This window comes from Molothrus aeneus, chromosome 3, assembly GCF_037042795.1.
Source record: "Molothrus aeneus isolate 106 chromosome 3, BPBGC_Maene_1.0, whole genome shotgun sequence".
NCBI lineage: Eukaryota > Metazoa > Chordata > Aves > Passeriformes > Icteridae > Molothrus > Molothrus aeneus.
In genome coordinates, this window is record NC_089648.1 from 94,022,652 (window position 1) to 94,041,982 (window position 19,331).

At 39.7% G+C, this 19,331-nt stretch overlaps 1 protein-coding gene across 1 annotated transcript in view; it reads right to left on the bottom strand.

The window, feature by feature from the left end:
* The window catches only part of CD109 (CD109 molecule), a 66,176-nt gene that overhangs the window by 41,967 nt on the left and 4,878 nt on the right, over positions 1–19,331 (bottom strand). Inside the window, exons 3-5 of the mRNA XM_066545908.1 lie at positions 9,287–9,315; positions 5,498–5,728; positions 5,229–5,354 (exon numbers count right to left, since the gene is read on the bottom strand). Of these exons, the coding sequence (XP_066402005.1) occupies positions 5,229–5,354; positions 5,498–5,728; positions 9,287–9,315 (386 nt within the window). The remainder of the gene's footprint in view (positions 1–5,228; positions 5,355–5,497; positions 5,729–9,286; positions 9,316–19,331) is intronic.

Sequence of the window (19,331 nt, forward strand, 5' to 3'; positions counted from 1 at the left end):
ACGGTTAAAATGCATCTCCCTTGAATATGAAATATTGTTTCCCATCATCTTAGAAGTAAAAATAAAATTTTTAAAAGTACAATTAAAAACTAAGGTAACTGTAAGTAGTAGAGTGAGACTAGTACTCCTGGCTGCATCTTCTCTAAAATGACAAGCTTTGTGACAGAAATCAAGCCATGCTTGATAGCTCAGGGAAAGGCAAAGACCCTACTTGGTCATCTTGATGATATGAATACCAAGCCATGATATGAATACCAATACCAAGATTTTCCACTTACAAATTTTTTAGCCAAGCTGGTCTAAAGTAGAACAAGTAACAACAGTTCAACCACTCAATCATTTTAGTTCATTAGGGCAAGGCTGTCTCTCTGGCAAATATTGTTCAAATATACTGAAGCTGAAGTTGTTAAACCAGTTTCCAGGAACAGTAGCTTTCAAGACAAGCAGTTAGTCAGTTCGTTATATATGCACAACCCAAGAGAGATTTTTAGGGGTTTTCTTTAAGATAGGAAAACAACACCATGCCTATTCCACTTTTCCCAAAGCAGCTTCATTCTAGTACAGGTTTTGTTTTCCATGCCTTCTCCTGCTTCTTAACTATACTCACCCCTCCAGACTAACAACATTTTGCTTTAAATCAGCATTTCTTAAACTGCAGAACACCTCCTGCATTCTGTGCCAATCGCCCAGAGTAAGAAAATTGTGCCAAAAAGAGATCCATAGAAGTGTTCTGAGATGATGAGGATGAGCCTTTCTGCAGGGAAGCCTTAGATGCTGTGTATCCTGACATCCAAGAATCCCTAACTACAGTCTAGATTCTGCTCAGCTGCGATGAACTCTCCTGTTTTAATTCATTGGGTCTGATCCAATGAAAGTGAGGCCACAGGAGCCATTCTCCACAGATTTTTTTTCTTCTTCTTTGGCAACTGAAAGTCCCTGAAATCAATCTCGTCTGGGTCCATTTTCTTATTTGTTTCTGACATTGACATGCATTGCTGTTAGATCACAGGGAAAGACTCTGGGAGTGGTCCAGGGTTTTGCCCTGGAAAAGCACAGCTCTGGCACCAGCTGCATTCCAGGGGCTACCTCATTGTCTCACAGGCCCTGTCAGGAACACTCTTCCGCCTTGGCTCTGAAGCTCAATAAAACAGATTTTTGTCTAGACAGAACTAACAGAAGCACTTCATGATCACTTCCATGCTTTGTTTTCACATGGAAGAAACAAACCCCAAAATGAAATTCTGTTCAATTCAATAGCACAATCTCCAAAAACTAGTCAGAGTCCCACTATTTACACTAGCAGATCCTGATTGAATATCTGTGCACATTTTCAAACTACTGAATACTCAGGCAATGCCAAAGGCTTTATGTACAGTCTGATTTTGAAAACGTGTGACACATTTTTTAAGCAATTATACATACGACATTAAACTTAACACATCAAATGTGAAATCCATAACTAATCTAGCATAAAACATTACAGAATTTGCTGTGGATACACTGCAACATATATTAAACCTCAAAAGCTAAAAAATTCAACATGTATAGTATATAAACATTCCCAGTTGATTCTGAAAGTTTGCTTTATAGCTAAAGCTTTAAAAAAATGTAATACTCTTAAAAATATTTTGGAAAGCCCTTGTTGCATCTGCAACATTACTACTCTTCGATATATGATCATAAATTTATACATAACAACTTCCATAAATTAGATTACAAAATGCCATTTAACTAGAAACGACTTCTGGTTAGAGGTGCATGCTATAAAAACTCAGCAACTAGAAGTCTTTCAGCAACAGGAAATATAAGATATCCAACTAAAATACAAGGTAGAGACTTGGAAACCGGACCATAATTACTCTGTCTTGAGTTTTCCTGGAGCAGCTGTACTAACACCTGAACTTTTATTAAAAATACTACAGGATGTTTAGAAGGAGCGAGCAGCCAAAACCTGATTTAAAACAGGATTCAGAGGAAGCACTTCCAAAAATCAAGACTCAGTACACTTCGAAACTGATCTGTAATCACGAGAAGGGAAGCATTATTTAATCACTTGACAATACTTTAAAGACAAGAGGGAAACTGAGAAAGAAAGGCTGGCTATTTAACTAGAAAGCCCAGGTCATGGCATCAGGATAGCTAAGTCATGCATAGATGACTTAGTCATCTATGGGTGGGCAGATATGGGCAGTCTGGGTTTGCCATATGAAGATGTTCCTAGAGCCTCAACAGATCCACAAGCTGGCTGGATGCCAAGCAGAGCCAGAGCTGGCAGTACTAGTTAAGGAGAGGAAAACATATCTGTTAAAAATCCCAGTTATATGCTAAGCTTTCCTTAGCAGTAAATCCAAGTTCTTAGTGGCCTTTCTTATCAGGAAGAGATTGGTGGATCTATGCAACTTTATATATGACACAATAAAACTTACACCTCCCTTGAACAGCAGAACTGCTGCAGAAGAGAAAGGAATACCCAGCTAATAGCTAGGAATATCCACTAGGAGTCATCCAGTCACTCAGCAGCTTTCACTGAACACCCACTAAATCTCCACAGTATCACCAACACAGAGAGCCCTACACAACTCCATGTTCCAGCTGAATCCCATCCCATATGATCTTGTATTTCACAGCATAAACTCCCTTGCAACCAAGAGAATAAAGTAGAGTTTCCCACTAGGAAAGTTCTTTTCCTTTATTCTGCAAGGTGTCTTGCAGGTTTCAATAATCTGATGGTTGGCACACTTTTCAGAAAAATAAATCTGTGAGACAATACACCAGGCAGACCTAATCTAATAGTGTGAATACTGCAGTAGTCACTTAATGCATCTTGCATATGACACCCTGATCCAATGAAGATATGCTGGCACTGCTGTAGAAATAATGCATATTGCTTTGTCATTATATTCAACGTGGAATTTGAAAATTAAAGCGGAGTGTAAACAAAAAAGGATCTGAAAGTAAACATAAGTATTTCTGTGTGGGACTTGGGGTTGCTGTTCTATTCCCAAAGGACAAGCACTGTAAGAATAGCCATTTTTTTCTGGACACCAAGGTCTAAAACCTTTTTATTTTTCGTTAAGTACAATACACACTTCTTTCTCTTCCCTATCTTTATTTTCAATTCAAAGAGTTTAAATGTCAAAAGGAACCATTTAGCCTGATCTCCTTTAAACACAAGTTTGGTACCTTTGTATTCAGCTACTCCAGCACTCTGTGTTGTTAGAATGCATTTTCCAAAAAGGCAACCATGAAATAATAGAGAACACCTAGGGAACTGCATCAACCAGGGTAGCCAGGAGTGACACTGTGTCTTGAGCTGACACCTAAGGCCTTTTTACTATCAGTTCTCAATGGAGTGTGCTGAGAATCTGTCCTGATCCTTTTAATCCCAAGTTTTCAGTATTCACAATAACTGCCAGTGCTGTGCTCTGCAATTCAGTTATGATGTTTCAGTCATTTTGAAATCACTCTTAAACTCCTCTACTTGATGCCCTTTAGCTATATGTTGAAAGAGACAGGAACAAAACATTCTCTATTTACTTTCTCCTTGTTACTCATGACTTGTGAGACATTCTGACTCTGACATATATTTTCCAAGATCATTAACCTTCTGTAGCATGGCTAAAATTTAGAATACCATCAACTACACTCTACTAAGGTTTCACCTCACTTGTCTCACAGCTGTTTCATTAGCCCAGATGAATTTACAAGGCATTTTTCTTTCAACTTTACAATGTTTTTTTCTCTTTGGTTTTATTTCAGGAGGGAGTGGCACTCATTCAGATCCTGAAAACAGCTGCCACAACCCCTCCATCAATTATCTCCTAATTTCAGCATTTCTCAAGCCTTTGCAAAAAGCCCAAGCCACATTTCACAGACACTTTTTTGCTTGGCATATGAGCTGTTGAAGGAGCCCACCACTGCCACCAGCCTTTGTCTCCATGTCTGAGCCCCACTTGCCCAACTGCAGAAAAGCACCTACAATAGCTGTGAGCGGGGATGGCTTCTCAGCTGGATCAGTGATCTGGTCTGGTCCAGGCCAAGAAAAACACACAGATGCTTTTCAGTTTGGGTCATTTCCCCACTGCACTTTAGATCTCAGCCTGACTACAGCTCTACAGCTGCTTTAGCGTGACTGAGAGGCCACTGAACAGCAGGCAGGGGAAGGGAAGGAGTGGCAGAGCACAGGGAGGAGTGCAGGAACAACTTCATACATTTTTCCCATCACAGACAACAGCAACAACTCCACACCCACATGACAACGTGTTTGAAAAATCCAGTCCTGACGCTCACTTGAGCACCACCCTCACATGCCTAAGCCTATAGAAATCTATCAAACATATAACTGGTACTGGTAAATGTTACTCCTGAGTAATACATGATCATGTGAATTTTTCTCCTTTCTACCCATCATCTCCCTCATTATGTAACATTAAGCAGTCCTGTTTATACTTGCCAAATGTCTCTGAAGAGCCACTACAAGCCAAATAGGAAATGCAGTTCCCAAATTATAGGTATTAAAAAGCAGGCTGAATAACCCTGACACACAGAGTTTTGAACAGCTAAACCTCCAGCTATTTTTGAAACATGTTCCATGGAGTATGAGGAGTGAGACAACTTGAAGGACTGGCCTCAGAGAGCTACTACCAATAGCAACATGCAACACAGACTCTTCCAGTTTTGTTTTGCAATCGTCCTGTATTACTAGTCATCCTTTCTATTTTACAAAGTTATTTTTTTCCTCAGTAACTCTTCAGTCACTGTGAGTTGCTGAAACACACCTAAAACTAGACAAAGATCTGTAAATAGTCTTGGTTCCTCATCCCTTTTTGGACACTGACTGGCTGCACAGTGTGATACAACAAATTTCCGTGTATTTGGTTGCAAAATAAATGTAGGAGTATTTCACTTAAAAAGGAAAAATCTCTACTCCATAACATCTTTCTTTTATATTAATATTACAAGTCCTCAATTTTTTAATACCATTTTTATCCTGGAATCAAAACACAGACCTTAGGATAGAGTATGTATGTGGGGTTTTGTGTCCTTCCCCGCAAAACCATGCACTATTGAAAATCTTGTGAGGTTTGCATAGTATCTTGCCCAATATTTGACACAAGGGAAGGATTTGCTCATCTCATGATCCATGTTTATAACAACATAACTGCAATTTTATACACATCTAGCAGAAGAAATAAATCTCTCTGTTATTTGGCAATGTTAATACTCACGTTCACTTCCACCTCTATGGACCAGTCTCCTAGTGGAGGGTTCATTGATAACTGAAATTTTTTGGAAACCACACCCAAATCACCTTCCTCCATCAACCACTGCTGAATCAATTTCTTCCGAGGGTCCTAGGAGAAAAGTCAAGCTGCATGTTAAACGTGAGTGGCCTTGCTGGCAAGATTTAGGTAGCAATTCATACCACCTGTATTTGTCACAAATTTAGAACACGTGACACAATCTAACATCTAACCTCGTTCCTGTGGATACTTACTCGGATATATATATTCAGAGACACTTGGTAAGGTTTGAGATCAGGATAGACAGTGACAATCCTGAAGAGCACATCCTGTCCTGGCTTATACATGGATTTATCAGTCTGGATGAACACAGAGGTGCTCTTTGACATGTACATCAGGCTGGTACGGTTAGAGAAGATGTGCCGGCCATCAGCACGGCCCTCCACCAGTAATTCATAATTCCCAGAAGCACTGTTCAGAGGCAGCTTAAAAAGAAATAGTGACACTCTGTTAGGTATCCAAAATACTCCTGAAGACACTATTATTTCAAAAACATTCGACATAAAGGACTAATATATACTTGAACTTGACAACTTATGAAAATTTTCAAAAACAGAAAGGGGATTTTATTCATTACTTTAATGTATTATTTCAACAATTACCAGAAAATGTCTTATCAGAAGCACAACAACACATTTTCATCTAATTTGAAGTAGTAATCAGGTTTTCAAGAATAGAAGTATCTATGCATTCATATGCAATTCACAGTCTTACACATGTATAGATTGTGCTCTCTTTTTTAAGTCATTTAGAAATTTCTTTGGTTTGATATAATGGGCTAATATTTTTCTTCATGACTTTTTGCTATGAAATTTTCCAAAAATAAAATATCTAAAGAAAGTACGTGTAAGCAAGATGAGCAGGACAGTAAGAGAACTTTGCACTTGTTTTTTTACAGTCTTTAGCTTTATGTCCCATGGGGTAGAAAAATCAAATACAGAATTTGTTTTTCATAAAGTGAGGTACTGCTTTTCAATAGCAACCTCACTGATTTTGTCTCATTTCACTTTCATAATTAATAATTACAGCACGTATCATCACTCATTTAGAAAGTAAAATAATTATTCTTCCAAAAATATTAAGAAATAAAGGAATATAAAATTTATATGGTTAACTTTTTTTGGATAGACATTGAAGGCTCCTTCAGTGCTGGCAGAAGAGACAGACATCACTGGCAAGGAAATTTAGACCACGTAAGGTCAGAGTAATCATGCACAGATTTCTTCTCTCTCTCTCTCTCTCTGTGTCTTTCCAGTGCACAGAGGCAATCTAGAGCTCATAATTCAGATGCATCACTTCATTTCCTAAAGTTAGCTGGGAGGAATCCCAGTCACAGGGGTTGAAAGGCTTAAAGCAGAGATGCTGCAGCACACCGGAATTTTACTTGAGCAGAGCCTTCACAGACAACCAGCGACCCCAGGGACATCCCAGCCCAGATGCTGCTTCTGTCCCGCCAGAATGGCTCTTTGAAAAAGGGGAAGGGCTTTAACACAGCACACAGCTCATTCCAACAAGCAGCCCTGCTGAAAAGCTTAAGAGTCACATGCTTCTGTTTGGAGTTGTAACTGTAAATCTGGAACAAAACCTCTGAAGTTAAGACAGCTAAAGACAGGCTTGCATTTTGCAGCATAACATATGGAACTGAAACACTCCTCTTGCAGTGTAATGAAAATTACAGCTGTTAACTCAGCAGGCACAGCACTTCAAAAGTATCCTACCAAGTGCTATAAAGAAAGGCTGTACTGCTGTCAAAGCTCATTTTAACAGCACACACTGAGGCAACAGGGATTCACAAACATAAGAAAATGTCACTGGGTGACAAATGAGGTAGATGCAAATGTCTGTAGAGAATACATTTCCTTCTCTGTGTGTTTACCTATAAAGAGGAATCAACTACAATTCCATCCCTCTCTATTAACTTTCTGTTTTTAAAACAAGCCAGGAAAAAAAATCAAGGGGGAAAAATGAAAAAAGCTCTTTTTCACCTTTAAGCAGGCCTGTGATGACATGGGAAGAAGACACCCCCCTTTAAAATCTGGATTTATAGAATTAAATTTTAGATGCAAAGTTCCACACTGAAAAGGATTTTGCATTTTCTCCAGCTGCAGGTTTTTGTACACACATTGCCAAGAACATATGATTCACATATTTCAACACCCTCCAAATTCCATGCCAAGTATTCTGCAATATCTTAAATAAGAGGAACAGCCTTAGCTACTGCATCTATCAAAGACTACCTTATTGTTACCTCAAACATTCATTTATGAATATTACTATTATTAAGTCAGATAGGATTTGCTACAAGAAGTCCAGGAAACATTATAATAATTAAAAATCAAAATGGGGAAAATAACCTTGTTTTGTTTCATCAATGAATTGTACTCTTACAGTATTATTTTGCTGCAAGTATTGTCTTCAACTTCATCTTTAAAAATGTAAATCTTCTATAAATACCATTTAGAGACTTCATCTATTTTCCTGTATCCCTTTCCTACCACAAATAACAATAGACAGCATGGGTTTCTCCCTAAATTTTTATACCTGTTATATTTCAAAAGACCTTTCCTTCCAACACATGGTGACACAACTGCCTTTCTTGATGTAAAGGTCAGAGACAATGAGGTTTGCATTGCCATGGCAGTGTATTAGGACAGATGAGGTCCAATGTAACCCACCTTCTGTTTCACACATTTATGGTACCAGAAACTGCACTAATACAACATATCCACAATTGCAGCAGTAATAGTGACTACCTCAGCCCCACCAACTCCTTCTCTAAAGGGTTGTTTCTCAACCCAAACATGAGCAAGGCAGTATTTAGCACTAAGTAGTAGGAACTTGCTGTGAAAATATTTTATCTTAGTCAAAACATCCCAAATGAATGGTATTACTATCCCCATTTTGGCAGTCCTAACACAAGAGAGAAAAAGGCCATCTCACGTACTTCTGACTACACCAACCACCATCACGAGTACCTCAGACAAAGCAGCCACTGTTTCCTCTGGAAAAGATGAGGCTGAATCCAGAAACTCATTACCCACCTTCTGCTAGCAAATTACACTTTGGACAAAATCTAAGTCTACTGTGGCTACACAAACGAATAGAAAATATTGCATTAAAATTAGCCAATTTTCATCTCTTCAGATAGCAGCAAGAGAGGGAGGAAAATACCCTGCCTAGTTTTAGTGCTTGAACATTTTAAGGCCTGGCCAGATTATATTAAGGAACTTGTTAATTTTTCTTTTTAATGAATAGAATTTTCTACATTTGCTAATGTATAGTTCATACAGATGGCATTTCAGCCTAGTAATCTGCATAATGTTGAGCTGCTCATTGTCACTGATTATCCATCAAATACTTCCAAACTATTTACTCATAGACAGTTTATTTGAGATCAGAACTTAAACCCACCAGATTAAGGGATATGCAGACTTATGGATAACTTTGGTAAAACTTTTTTCTTTATATTGCGTTTTCAAGATGAATATCCAGGATCATAAATTCAGGATTCATACACAACACACAATTCAAGATACATTTTTGGGTTTTTAATGTACTTTCACTGAATATGCATTTCCAAGCCCTTACAAAGCTTGTATATAAATATATTTTATTTTGGTATTTCTCAATTGTTGCTTTATATGATTTTTTCAGCTGTAATTAGCTGAAAAAATCATATAAATGTTGTATCTAAAATACAGGTATAAAGCAGTAAAAAAAGACATAAATTAAATTTTTGTGTTCAAGTTCTATGATAGTTTGTGTTGATGCTGGAAATCAGCTCCTGAGTCCTATAATTACTTCTAAGAAGTTGCAGAGCATTTGATCTGAAAAACCCTTGATTTATTGGTCAGGAAATGCACTTATCTGATACTGTGAAAACAACTGGGATCGCATGCAAAATATATCATCAACACCAACAGGTGGTAAGCTACAAGCAGTCAACATTTTCTGAGGAAGGAGGGAAGGAAAAAAATACTTACTGCTGGAAGAACAAGAGTCCCAAAGGTACCTGAACGAAAAAAAGAAATATCACACCATCAGAAATCGGTGAGATTAACTACCACACACTTACCAAAACATCAACATTACAGCAGTGCTGTTCTCCTTCCATGGTTGATGGAAGATGTGAGATGCCTTTTGCAGAGCTGCAAAAGTATGAACACCAACCTACAGCAACATTACTTTTTTTCTCTGTTTGGTGGGGGCTGTTGTCCATGTTCTCTTTTTGAATATTTTTCTTTACATCCACAGAGACTGAAACACTTTTACAATCCATTCAATCCTCTATGCCACCCAAGTTGTTATTTTCCATTGCAGCCCAGATAAAGATTAAAATTTTTGAAACCACGCACAGGATTTATCGCTCTTAATCAAAGGAGCACCCAGAATTAACCTCACAGAATTATGTCACCATGGTAAAAAGTAACTAACATATCAATATATTTGGGTTAATATAACTTATTGCTTTAACTATTTCAACTAATGTGCCTTCAAATATTTTTAAAATCCAAATAAATGTCCTGTTAAGCTCCTGGATATCATTACATCATGAAGCCATTAGTGTCACAGTTCTTATCTTAATTATATTATGAATTGTAGAACAGGACAGAACAGAATAGAACAGCACATTCCAGGTGGAAGGGACCTGATCACTTCAGGGCTCACCAAAAGTTAAAGCATGTTATTAGCAGCATTGTCCAAAATCCTCCTAAACACTGACAGGTTTCAGACATCAATCACATCTCTAGGAAATCTACTGCAGTGATGGACCACCCTCCCAGTAAAGAAATGCTTCCTACTGTCCAGTCTGAAGTTCCCCTGCTGCAGCTCTCAAGCATTCCCACACCTTGTACCCCTGGATACCAGGCAGAAGAGATCCCACCTCTGTCTCCACCTGGCCTCCTCAGAAAGCTGTAGATAGCAATGGGAGTGCCCCTCAGCCAGACTAGAGGAACCAAAGCCTTTAGCTGCTCCTCACAGGACATGCCTTTGAGCCCTGTCGCCAGTTTTGTTGCCCTCCTCCAAATGCACTGAAGGACCTTCTAAAACTGGGGGGCCCAGAAGTGCACAGAGCACTCGAGGTGAGGCAGCACCAAGGCTGAATGCAGTGGGATAATCACCTCTATTGACTGGCTGGTGATGTAGGCTTGATGCATCCTCTAGTCCATGGTTCCCCCTTTTGGCTGCCAAGGCACACTGCTGACTCATATTTGTTCTGCTGATTCTATTCGGTTAGATCTTTTTGTATCTCCTAAAAAGCCACGGGTTTACACCAATCTTTTACTCAACTGTTTCACAGAGCAAGAAAAAAAAATCTATTTATTTATTTATTTATTAATGTCCTTCTTGATCCTGGACCTAAAGGCATTGCTTCCAAGATACAGCAATCATTTGACCCCTGAACTTCAATAAATGTTAATTTCAGAAGTCAATGAAATCTTTCCTTTGACAATGGCAAACAGAAGGAATCTCAATGAACTGAATACAGGTTGTCCTGACTGCTTCCAGAGCACTAGAAGAAAAATGCTATCCAGTATGTACCATCTATCCAAATTATAAACTAAGTTAAACCAAATGACTCACATCCCACAAATTAAGTCTGTGGGTAGCACACTCCAATACTTCATTCTGGTACTCAAAACCTTAACAGGCATGGGGAGTACTGGGCCTAAAGAACACAGTTCTTTCCACAACATATTTATGTTGCTGTTAAACCTGCTTTTTTTTTTTCTTATCATCTCTCTCTCCTCTTGAGAAGCATCTCATGCAGTCATTAACTCTGAGCAACCCCACTGGCCTTTGAGGTGTTCCACACAGGAGTGTATGGCAAAATACTTTTCTCAGCAGCCAGTGGAGCGGACAAACTGCCCCAATTCACAGTGGCAGGGAGCCCTCACACTTGGCCAAGCTTGCTTGGCACGCAGGAGAGGCATTATGAAGTCCTGCAAAGTACCTGATCTGCAATGTAAACACCTCTAGATGCACTGACACATTTATTCCCAACATCTACCCAAATAAACCCATGTTCAAACAGTTGCACTAAGAAATACAATTTTAGCTAAAGGAAACTTCTGTCTTCCTAACTAGGACAGAGTGAGTTACTGCTGAGTAGAAAGAATTTTTCTTAGGGCATTATATTTCACTGTAAAGGGAGCAAGATGCATGGTAAATAGCAACAGAGATGGTACAAAGTTAGCTTCTGAAATTTCTCTCAGTTATACACTAAAACCCAAACCCTTCTCTCGTTTCTTTCCCTCTCTGAAATAAAGATGTGCTAAAGCTGGGGTCTGTGCAACCACAACCCATAACACCAGAGGAAAAAAAATTAACCTTTGTCATTGATGATAATTGGTTATTAACAAGGAATAGAAACCATTTACCAGATGTCTGAGTGGATTGGTTGTTCTGCTATGCTAGCTTTAATCTAATCCACACAGCTAATTACAGCAATGGCTACAGGAGTGACTTCATTACACCAGGAGACACAAATCTGGTATTTGTACCAGAGCCCACACCATGGGGTTTCTCTTTCCATCTTTACCCTGCTGGTGCACAAACACACTGGTACCCACACCCTGCAAGGGCAGAGTGATGAAGGGAACCACTGTGGTAGTCCTTTGCAGCATCCACCAGCTTGCAAAGCAACCTTAACAGGGCAGGCACTTCAAAGCTTTCTCACCAGGGCAGTGTCTGCTTGCCTCCACCTGCTTTGAGAACAAGTGGCATGCAAAAAAACCAGAAATCTTACGGCAGGGTTTCTTTCCTGCTCCCAAGCCTGGGAGATCTAAAATCAGGCCTGAGCTAGGTAAAAATGTAATGCAGATGGGGAAAGACGTGGGGAGGAGGGAGATTTATATCACAGTTGCATTTGTGCAACTCAGGAAGGATTTACCTTCTGAGGCAGTGCTAGGGAGCCACAGCCTCCCTGTAATAAAGCCCAGAGCACAGTCTAATTCCCAGCCAGTGAGAATCATAAAAGAGGCTCCAGGGCATGAGGTAATCTTCCAATTTATGTCACTACATCATTATTTTGCTAGGAATTGAGCAGCCTGGGCAGATCTGAAATTCTTTAGCATTGCAGTGGATTCTCCTGTCATGCAAGATTTTCCCATGTTCTCAGAGACTATCAAACTGCAGTCAAATCCCTGGAGCTCTGCTCAACTATGCCTAGGGATGACTTTGGGCATGCTTGAGCAAGATCTATAGGAAAACATTTCCTTTAAGTCAATGCTGAATAGCGGAAATTCACAAATTTTTCTGTTCACTTGATGAATTAAAGTTATATTTGACCATACAGCAATTTCAGTTTTATAAGGAATTAACCATGGTCCAACAGCTATCCCTGCTCTGCTGCAAGCCCTCCTATCATGTAGCTGACTTTTACCCACATGCAGCATGTAACACTTCCACAAGATCAGTCAGTAGATGCCAGACTAATCAAGTCTGGCATCTACTGTCCCCAGAAATGGCAACAGTCTTCTGTCTCCTTCAACACATCTCTGCAAAGAAACGCTTCAGTTATGAAATGCAGGTAGCTAACACGAGGCAGAAGAAGTAGGTTTAGAAAGGAGCCCAGAACAGCCAAGCCACCAACACCAAGCCCTGCAAACCACAAAACGCTTCCTCCTGACTCATTCCATCTGCTCTCTGCAGCAGCAGTCACCAGCACAACTGGAGTGAGACACAGCAGGGAACAACCAGGCAAGAGCACACAGCCCTGCTACCACAAGAGATTAGTTAGGGAATACTTCCAGCTGGGAATCATGACTTTGTTTTAGGGGGAGACATGAAAAATTCAGTGGACCGTTACAGATTAATCTTGAAGAAAGTTAAAATACAAACTACCAAAAATCCCAACAGAAGTCACATGAGCCTTCAAGAAAAAAATCTCTATCCTTGTCATTTGCAAAACCATTTCTTTCACAAAATTCCTGAGGCTTGTACTGTATTCATTCAATAACTACTGAACTGAGAAAATACATGGAAATACAGTGGAAACAAATGCCACACTGTCCTGCCCCTTTTCCTCAGAATCCCTGGCGTTTAGGATTGTCCAGCAGTAAAGGAATCAAAGGAAGTGTGGGAGTGACATATCAGCAGTATTTTAAAGTATTTTTCTACCCTGCCATTTTTGGTCAGTGTAATAGTATTGTTATCAATAAAGCAAATACAACAAATTCTACGTAAACACATGCATGGTTTTTTTTAGACTTATGGAGAACAGCACAAACAATGGCATCTTGAATTCTTCCCACTGCACAGGCCTGACCCAGACCCAGAAATTTATTCTACCCCTTCTTGAGATGACACCATTAGGACTAGTCATAAATGTTTCAGCTTCCACCCCCAAAAAAAGGACAGAGGTTCTAGAAAAATGACTGCATGGCTTGGCACAGTGAACTAGAGCTTATGCCAATATATCAATAAAGTAGCACTTCAGTCTCTGATTTACATAAAGTCAGCACTGACTGTATATTGTAGCTCACGTGGCAGCTATTGCTACAAACAGATTTTATCACTTAAACTTTTCTACCTATGTCTTCAATCCTTCTTAGCAATGTGTAAGAACAGAAAAATAAAACTGGAATCACTTCAGATTGATTTACTGAAATTATGCCACATCTTTGCTCTCACAGCTGTGTTCATATACCATACATAGGAAATGTTTACAGAAAAACATTTTCTTTGCAGGGGCAAATGGAGATATTTTCTACTGCTGAATCAATTTCAAAAACTCCCATCATATAAATAAAAATTAGTGTTCTTAAATGTCCTTCCAGATTTTTATTCCTGTCCAAAATATATATACTATTTTTGTGATTAAAAAAAAAAAAAAACAACCACAAAAAAAAAAAAAAACAACCACAAAAAAAATTAAAAAAGCAGTAATACCAAGGCCTAAGCTGTCCAGGAAGTGAAAACAACTTATTCTTCAAAGATTCAAAGAACACCTGCAAATCTGTTGAGTTCACAGTTTGCTTTAGATATGTTATACTCCTCATCTATCATGCTAAAGCTATCACCCAAATTAGTACTGATTATTTACACAAATAGCCCGAAATACAGAGCTTAAGCCATGGCTGTTAAGTTATGGCTCAGTTTGGCACAGATGACAGAAGGAGGGGCAACACAGCACTCAAACACACAACAGGGACTGCCAGGGGACGTCAGCATTCGGGCTGACATCCAAAGCCAAATGAGGCCAACAGGCCTGTAGCAAAGGGGTATAACTTGCTCCAAAATGCCTCCTAAACCCTGTCTGCCAGCACAACATACTCTTCCCTCCACAGCCGCTTCCTACCCTCCTCCCCTTATCTTTTTCAGTTCTTTTTGCAAACCTGGAGGCAGAAAGCACTCAGAAATTATGAAGGGGGGAGAGAGAGGCAAGGTAGCAGCATTGCCTATGGAAAAAGATGTTAGGACACAGGAGGAATAATCTAAACTGGACCAAACTTTATCACCTAAGGGTCTGGTCAAGAGACAGGGCACCACAGCCCTGGAGGACAGAAGAAAGGCAGAATGCACAGATGTTTTTGTGATTAAAGCTATGTTTTACCAAACTCTGCAGTTACTAGCAAGCTCTAGCTTCAGTCTGCAATGGTAAGTGTAGGGATATTTTCCTGACAACTAGATAAAAACCCTTCTTCACCTAAATATAAAAGTTTTTCCTTAACCTCCATGATCAGAAGAGTGGAAGAAACCCAACCATAGCACATCCAGAAACACTCTTGGCCAGAACACAGCAGATTCAGATCTACCAGAAGGTACGAACAGAAGGTATGAACAGGCACTGTCCTTCCTCTCCTCTGCCCCTGACCACAGCATTCTCTGTGTCTTTCTACCTTACATGGCAAAGGAGTCGTGGTGCCCCCACTTGTCCCTTCTAATGATTCAGCCATCCTTCCCTCATCAGCAATGTCGGATCTACCCTTGAGGAACACCACCATCTCCCACCCTCTCAGACCAACAGATGCTGCTGATGGCTGGGCACCTCTTCCCTTGCCCTGCCACATCCATGATCCTTTCCCCAAGCAAGTAGCATGTTTTCCCGCTGACTGGCCCTTTTAGACTTAAAGCATAATTCAGACATTTAATTCTTCACTCAATCTTCTAAAGCCAAACAACCAGCTCCATGGATTATACTATTATTACCACTTTCAGCTGAGTAGTCAGAGACTGGCCAGTTCCAAGAACACAATACTTAGATAAACCAGAGAGTATTTTCTAAGACACTGCATGCTGGGTAGGAAAACAGAACAGCTTCATATTTCCAAAACTAAATAATCTTTTTAACCAGAGACCTTCTGAGAGCTATCCAGGCACTATCACTGCTTAAACTCAAGTACAGCCTCTTTTCAACTTTTTTTCCGAGACAAACCTAAGAGCCATCTGTGGACTGCTTGTCGTGCATATGACATTACCACTGCCTACCATACCATAACAAGTCTACTGCCATGAATTATAAATTTACAGCTGTTCCGAAGGCAATTTTTGAATACTATGCAGGAAACTTTCTTGACATCAGAATCAGACTGTGAAGCTATACAGACAATTCAGAATAACCTCAGACTTAAGCCTTTTACACAACTAAATGTGAAATACACTTCATCCCCTTGGTGACTGTGTACAAACACACATCTCCACACGCTGCTTTCAAGGCACTATTGGCCACCATTACTATCCATTCCTATGTCCATGAAATAAACACAGACAAAGCCACTATCAAGGCAATTAAAAGCAGCTGCAGTTTTTATTCCAAATTAAAACACAAGAAAATCACATCAAGACAAAATATGGCTAAGCCTGTACAAGCCAGACATCTGGCAGTATTAACACCACCCTCATCACATCAATTGCTGTAACTGGAGCAAAATTTCAAAGTCACTTCTCAAACTCATTCATTGCAAATAACACATTCAGCATCTATTGAAATTTCTGCTTAAAAGGAGTAAAAGAAGAAGATTTGTTCTCAAATGGTTTTCTTCCATTTTCTGGAACACATTTAAAATTTGTGATGACAAAGCCACATAACTTTTCTGAGGCAATAACATTATTTGAATATATAAAAATAGTACTAGAGACTTCCTTCATCAGTACATAAAGGCAATATAAACCCCATACCATACAAAATAAGCACCTGAACCTCATAGCTATACCTCCAGGAAGCTGAAGAAGTGGTCTATCACTATAACCACGTTTTCTAGGCACATACTTATTTGGACTTTGGTGAATGTAGGTGAACCAGCATCATCTCTTGACACTTGCTATCCAGTTTCTGCTGACAGGATCTCAACTCCGCCTTCACAAGCAGGTAGTCATGGATGGCACAGCATGGAAACCAGCAACACTGCCAGTGCTGAGTCATAAGGGTCTCGTGAAAAGAGAAGTCACCTCTGTATGACTCGAAACTCATGAATTTCCCAACCGCCTGCTGCCTCTGCAAGTATTTCTCTAACTCTGTACTTCAGCTTGGATCTCATTCTAACAAGACACCACTAAGGACATCACCTTAGACCCATCCACTGTTAGCTCCCACTCTTCTCTCTTTAAAGCTGATTCTACATGTGCCTAGTAGTACATAGCAGATGTATAGCACTCTTCTCCTGATACTTCACACCAGCTCCTCCCATCTCTCCTCAGACATTTTCCAGAATGTAGAAGAGACTCCCAGGGTCAAACCCAAGTCTGTCTGCTGTCTGGCCCAAGATCCCATCTGCAGCAACAGTCAAGGACATACATCTGAAATGCATCAAAAGCGAACAGGTACACAGTGACCCTTCCCCAGGTACTCTTCCCAGCCTAAGCAATCTGTGTGGCTGTATACTGGGCCAATCCTCCATGGACTTCTGTCTTATAAATTTGTGCAATCATGTTTTCCATTCACAACAACTGGGACATGGAGTTCCACAATTTTTTTTCATCTCATGTGAAGGCCCATCTTCTTCTGTCAGGTTTGAACTCGTCTCCTGAGAGATCTCAGATCCTTCTGTCTGCTCTCTCTGGCATTTCTCCAGGTGGTTCACAGGCTCCATGATGAGTGCCAAAAATCAAGCACAGCATTCCCCAGGATGCCTAATTAAGCTGTGAAGATTACTAGAATACTTTCTCATAGCTTACAGAAAATACTTCTGTGTATACCTCTGAGTACAATGTTTACCTTCTTTTTTGAGCATCACAGTACTACTTACAAGCCTTCACCTTCTGTTGCCTTTAAACCATTGCCCCCACCCCATACACATGCCCCTTTTCCGGCAGGACTGCATCACCTTGTTCCCCATCCAATAAACACATGCCCTTCTGGTCATCAACAAAAGCAGAACTACGCACTAATTCTAGTGAATCACACTTCATTTTTTTCCCCTAATCATTTCTGGTATTGTCAAAATGTGTTCAAAATCTAATCCTTTCTCCCAGCATCCTTACCACCCCTTCACTAATCTAATAAACATTCTCCCCTTTTCATTCATGTCAATCATACTGAACACTTCAGTTTCAGGGCAACTCATTTCCAGTTTGAGAGTGAACCACTTAGACTTACTTGATGAACACAATTTTTCATCCAGCTACAAACATATTAAATAAGAATTTCATGCTGTCCCTGCTTCCCCAGCTGGCTTGTCAAAGTGCCATGCCAGACTATCAAAAGCCCTAGTAATATCAAAATATGACAAAATCCTGCTTCTTCTCTACCTACAACCCTTGCCAACCCATAGTACAATACATTTTCTTTGCAGATTTTCAATCTTCTAGAACCTCTCTGTCCAATTATGCTCTCAAAACTTCACTAGCAGATTTTAAATTATTTCAGTCAATTCCCTAAATATTATACAGGCAATTTTATCAAGCCTAAACACTTGACCAAAGTACTAATTAAACTGTTCCTTCCCTTTTCTAATCTTAATTCTTAAGCCTTTTCCATGACAGTTAGTTGATCTTCTTAGTGAAGACTAAACACTTACTGCCTCTCAGCATCATTAATCATCAGAGTAGCAAGCCACAGAAGTAGCAACCCTTATCATCAGGGTAGCAAGCCACATCCTTTGCTAGATTTCTTACTACCAATATGCTATTTAAAAACCCTGCCTTACTATCGTTCACATCCTTTCCTATTAATAGTTTGGCCTTACCAGTTTTGTTCTTCATTACCCCTGCTACTTCTTCAAGTTCCTTTGTAATCTGATCTCATTTACAGTTTCTACATACAGTTTTCCTTCTTTCTGTTTTTTTGGCCAGTTTAGATCGTGTTTAGTTACTTCATTTCTTACCTCTCTGTTCTGTTAATGTGCACTTATCCTTTCAGTATGACTCTCTCAGGAATTTTCACCCTTTGCTTCCCTTCTTGTTTCTGATAGCATGTTACCTACCAATTCCTGTTTGTTTTCATCACCTCTTTTTTCCCTGATTCACAACCTTTAGTTTGTTCTTCTCTTCTCCCTTTCCTAAAAGCTTCAAAGCCCCTCCAGTTCACAGTGGCAACAGGGAACTGCACACAGGGACATGTAATATTCCCTCATCTGTATGAGTTGTCAAACTGTCTGCACTTCTGTTTTATCCCACTCTTTTGAAGATACTGTGAAACAGCCTGGAGTGCTCAATCTGCCACACCCTCCTTGCCCGGATATTGACAAGGAACATGGTGACCAGAAAAACCTCATGTACAACCACATAAGCCTTGAGTCACAGAAGGACTCCTTCCCTCAAATCTCAAACAGCATGCAAACAGTAACATAAAGCTCAAGTACTGCATAGGATCACTACTCCCATTTTTCTGCAAACAACTTAATGGGTCTGTTAGCAGGATGGATTCAACAACAGGCACAGAAACCTGCTGGGTTTTGTTCTTTTCTTTTATGCTTTTGGGTTTGTTTGTTTTTTTAATCTACTCCAGCTATATGAAAGCCCATAAAAGAGCACCTTCTTCTCTACTACATCAGTCATCTCTGGGTCCAGCCCCAACACCTCCTTCCCAAAAACTTTTCCTTCATACTGATTTTGCATAGGTTATGTGCATGTGCTGACTATTTA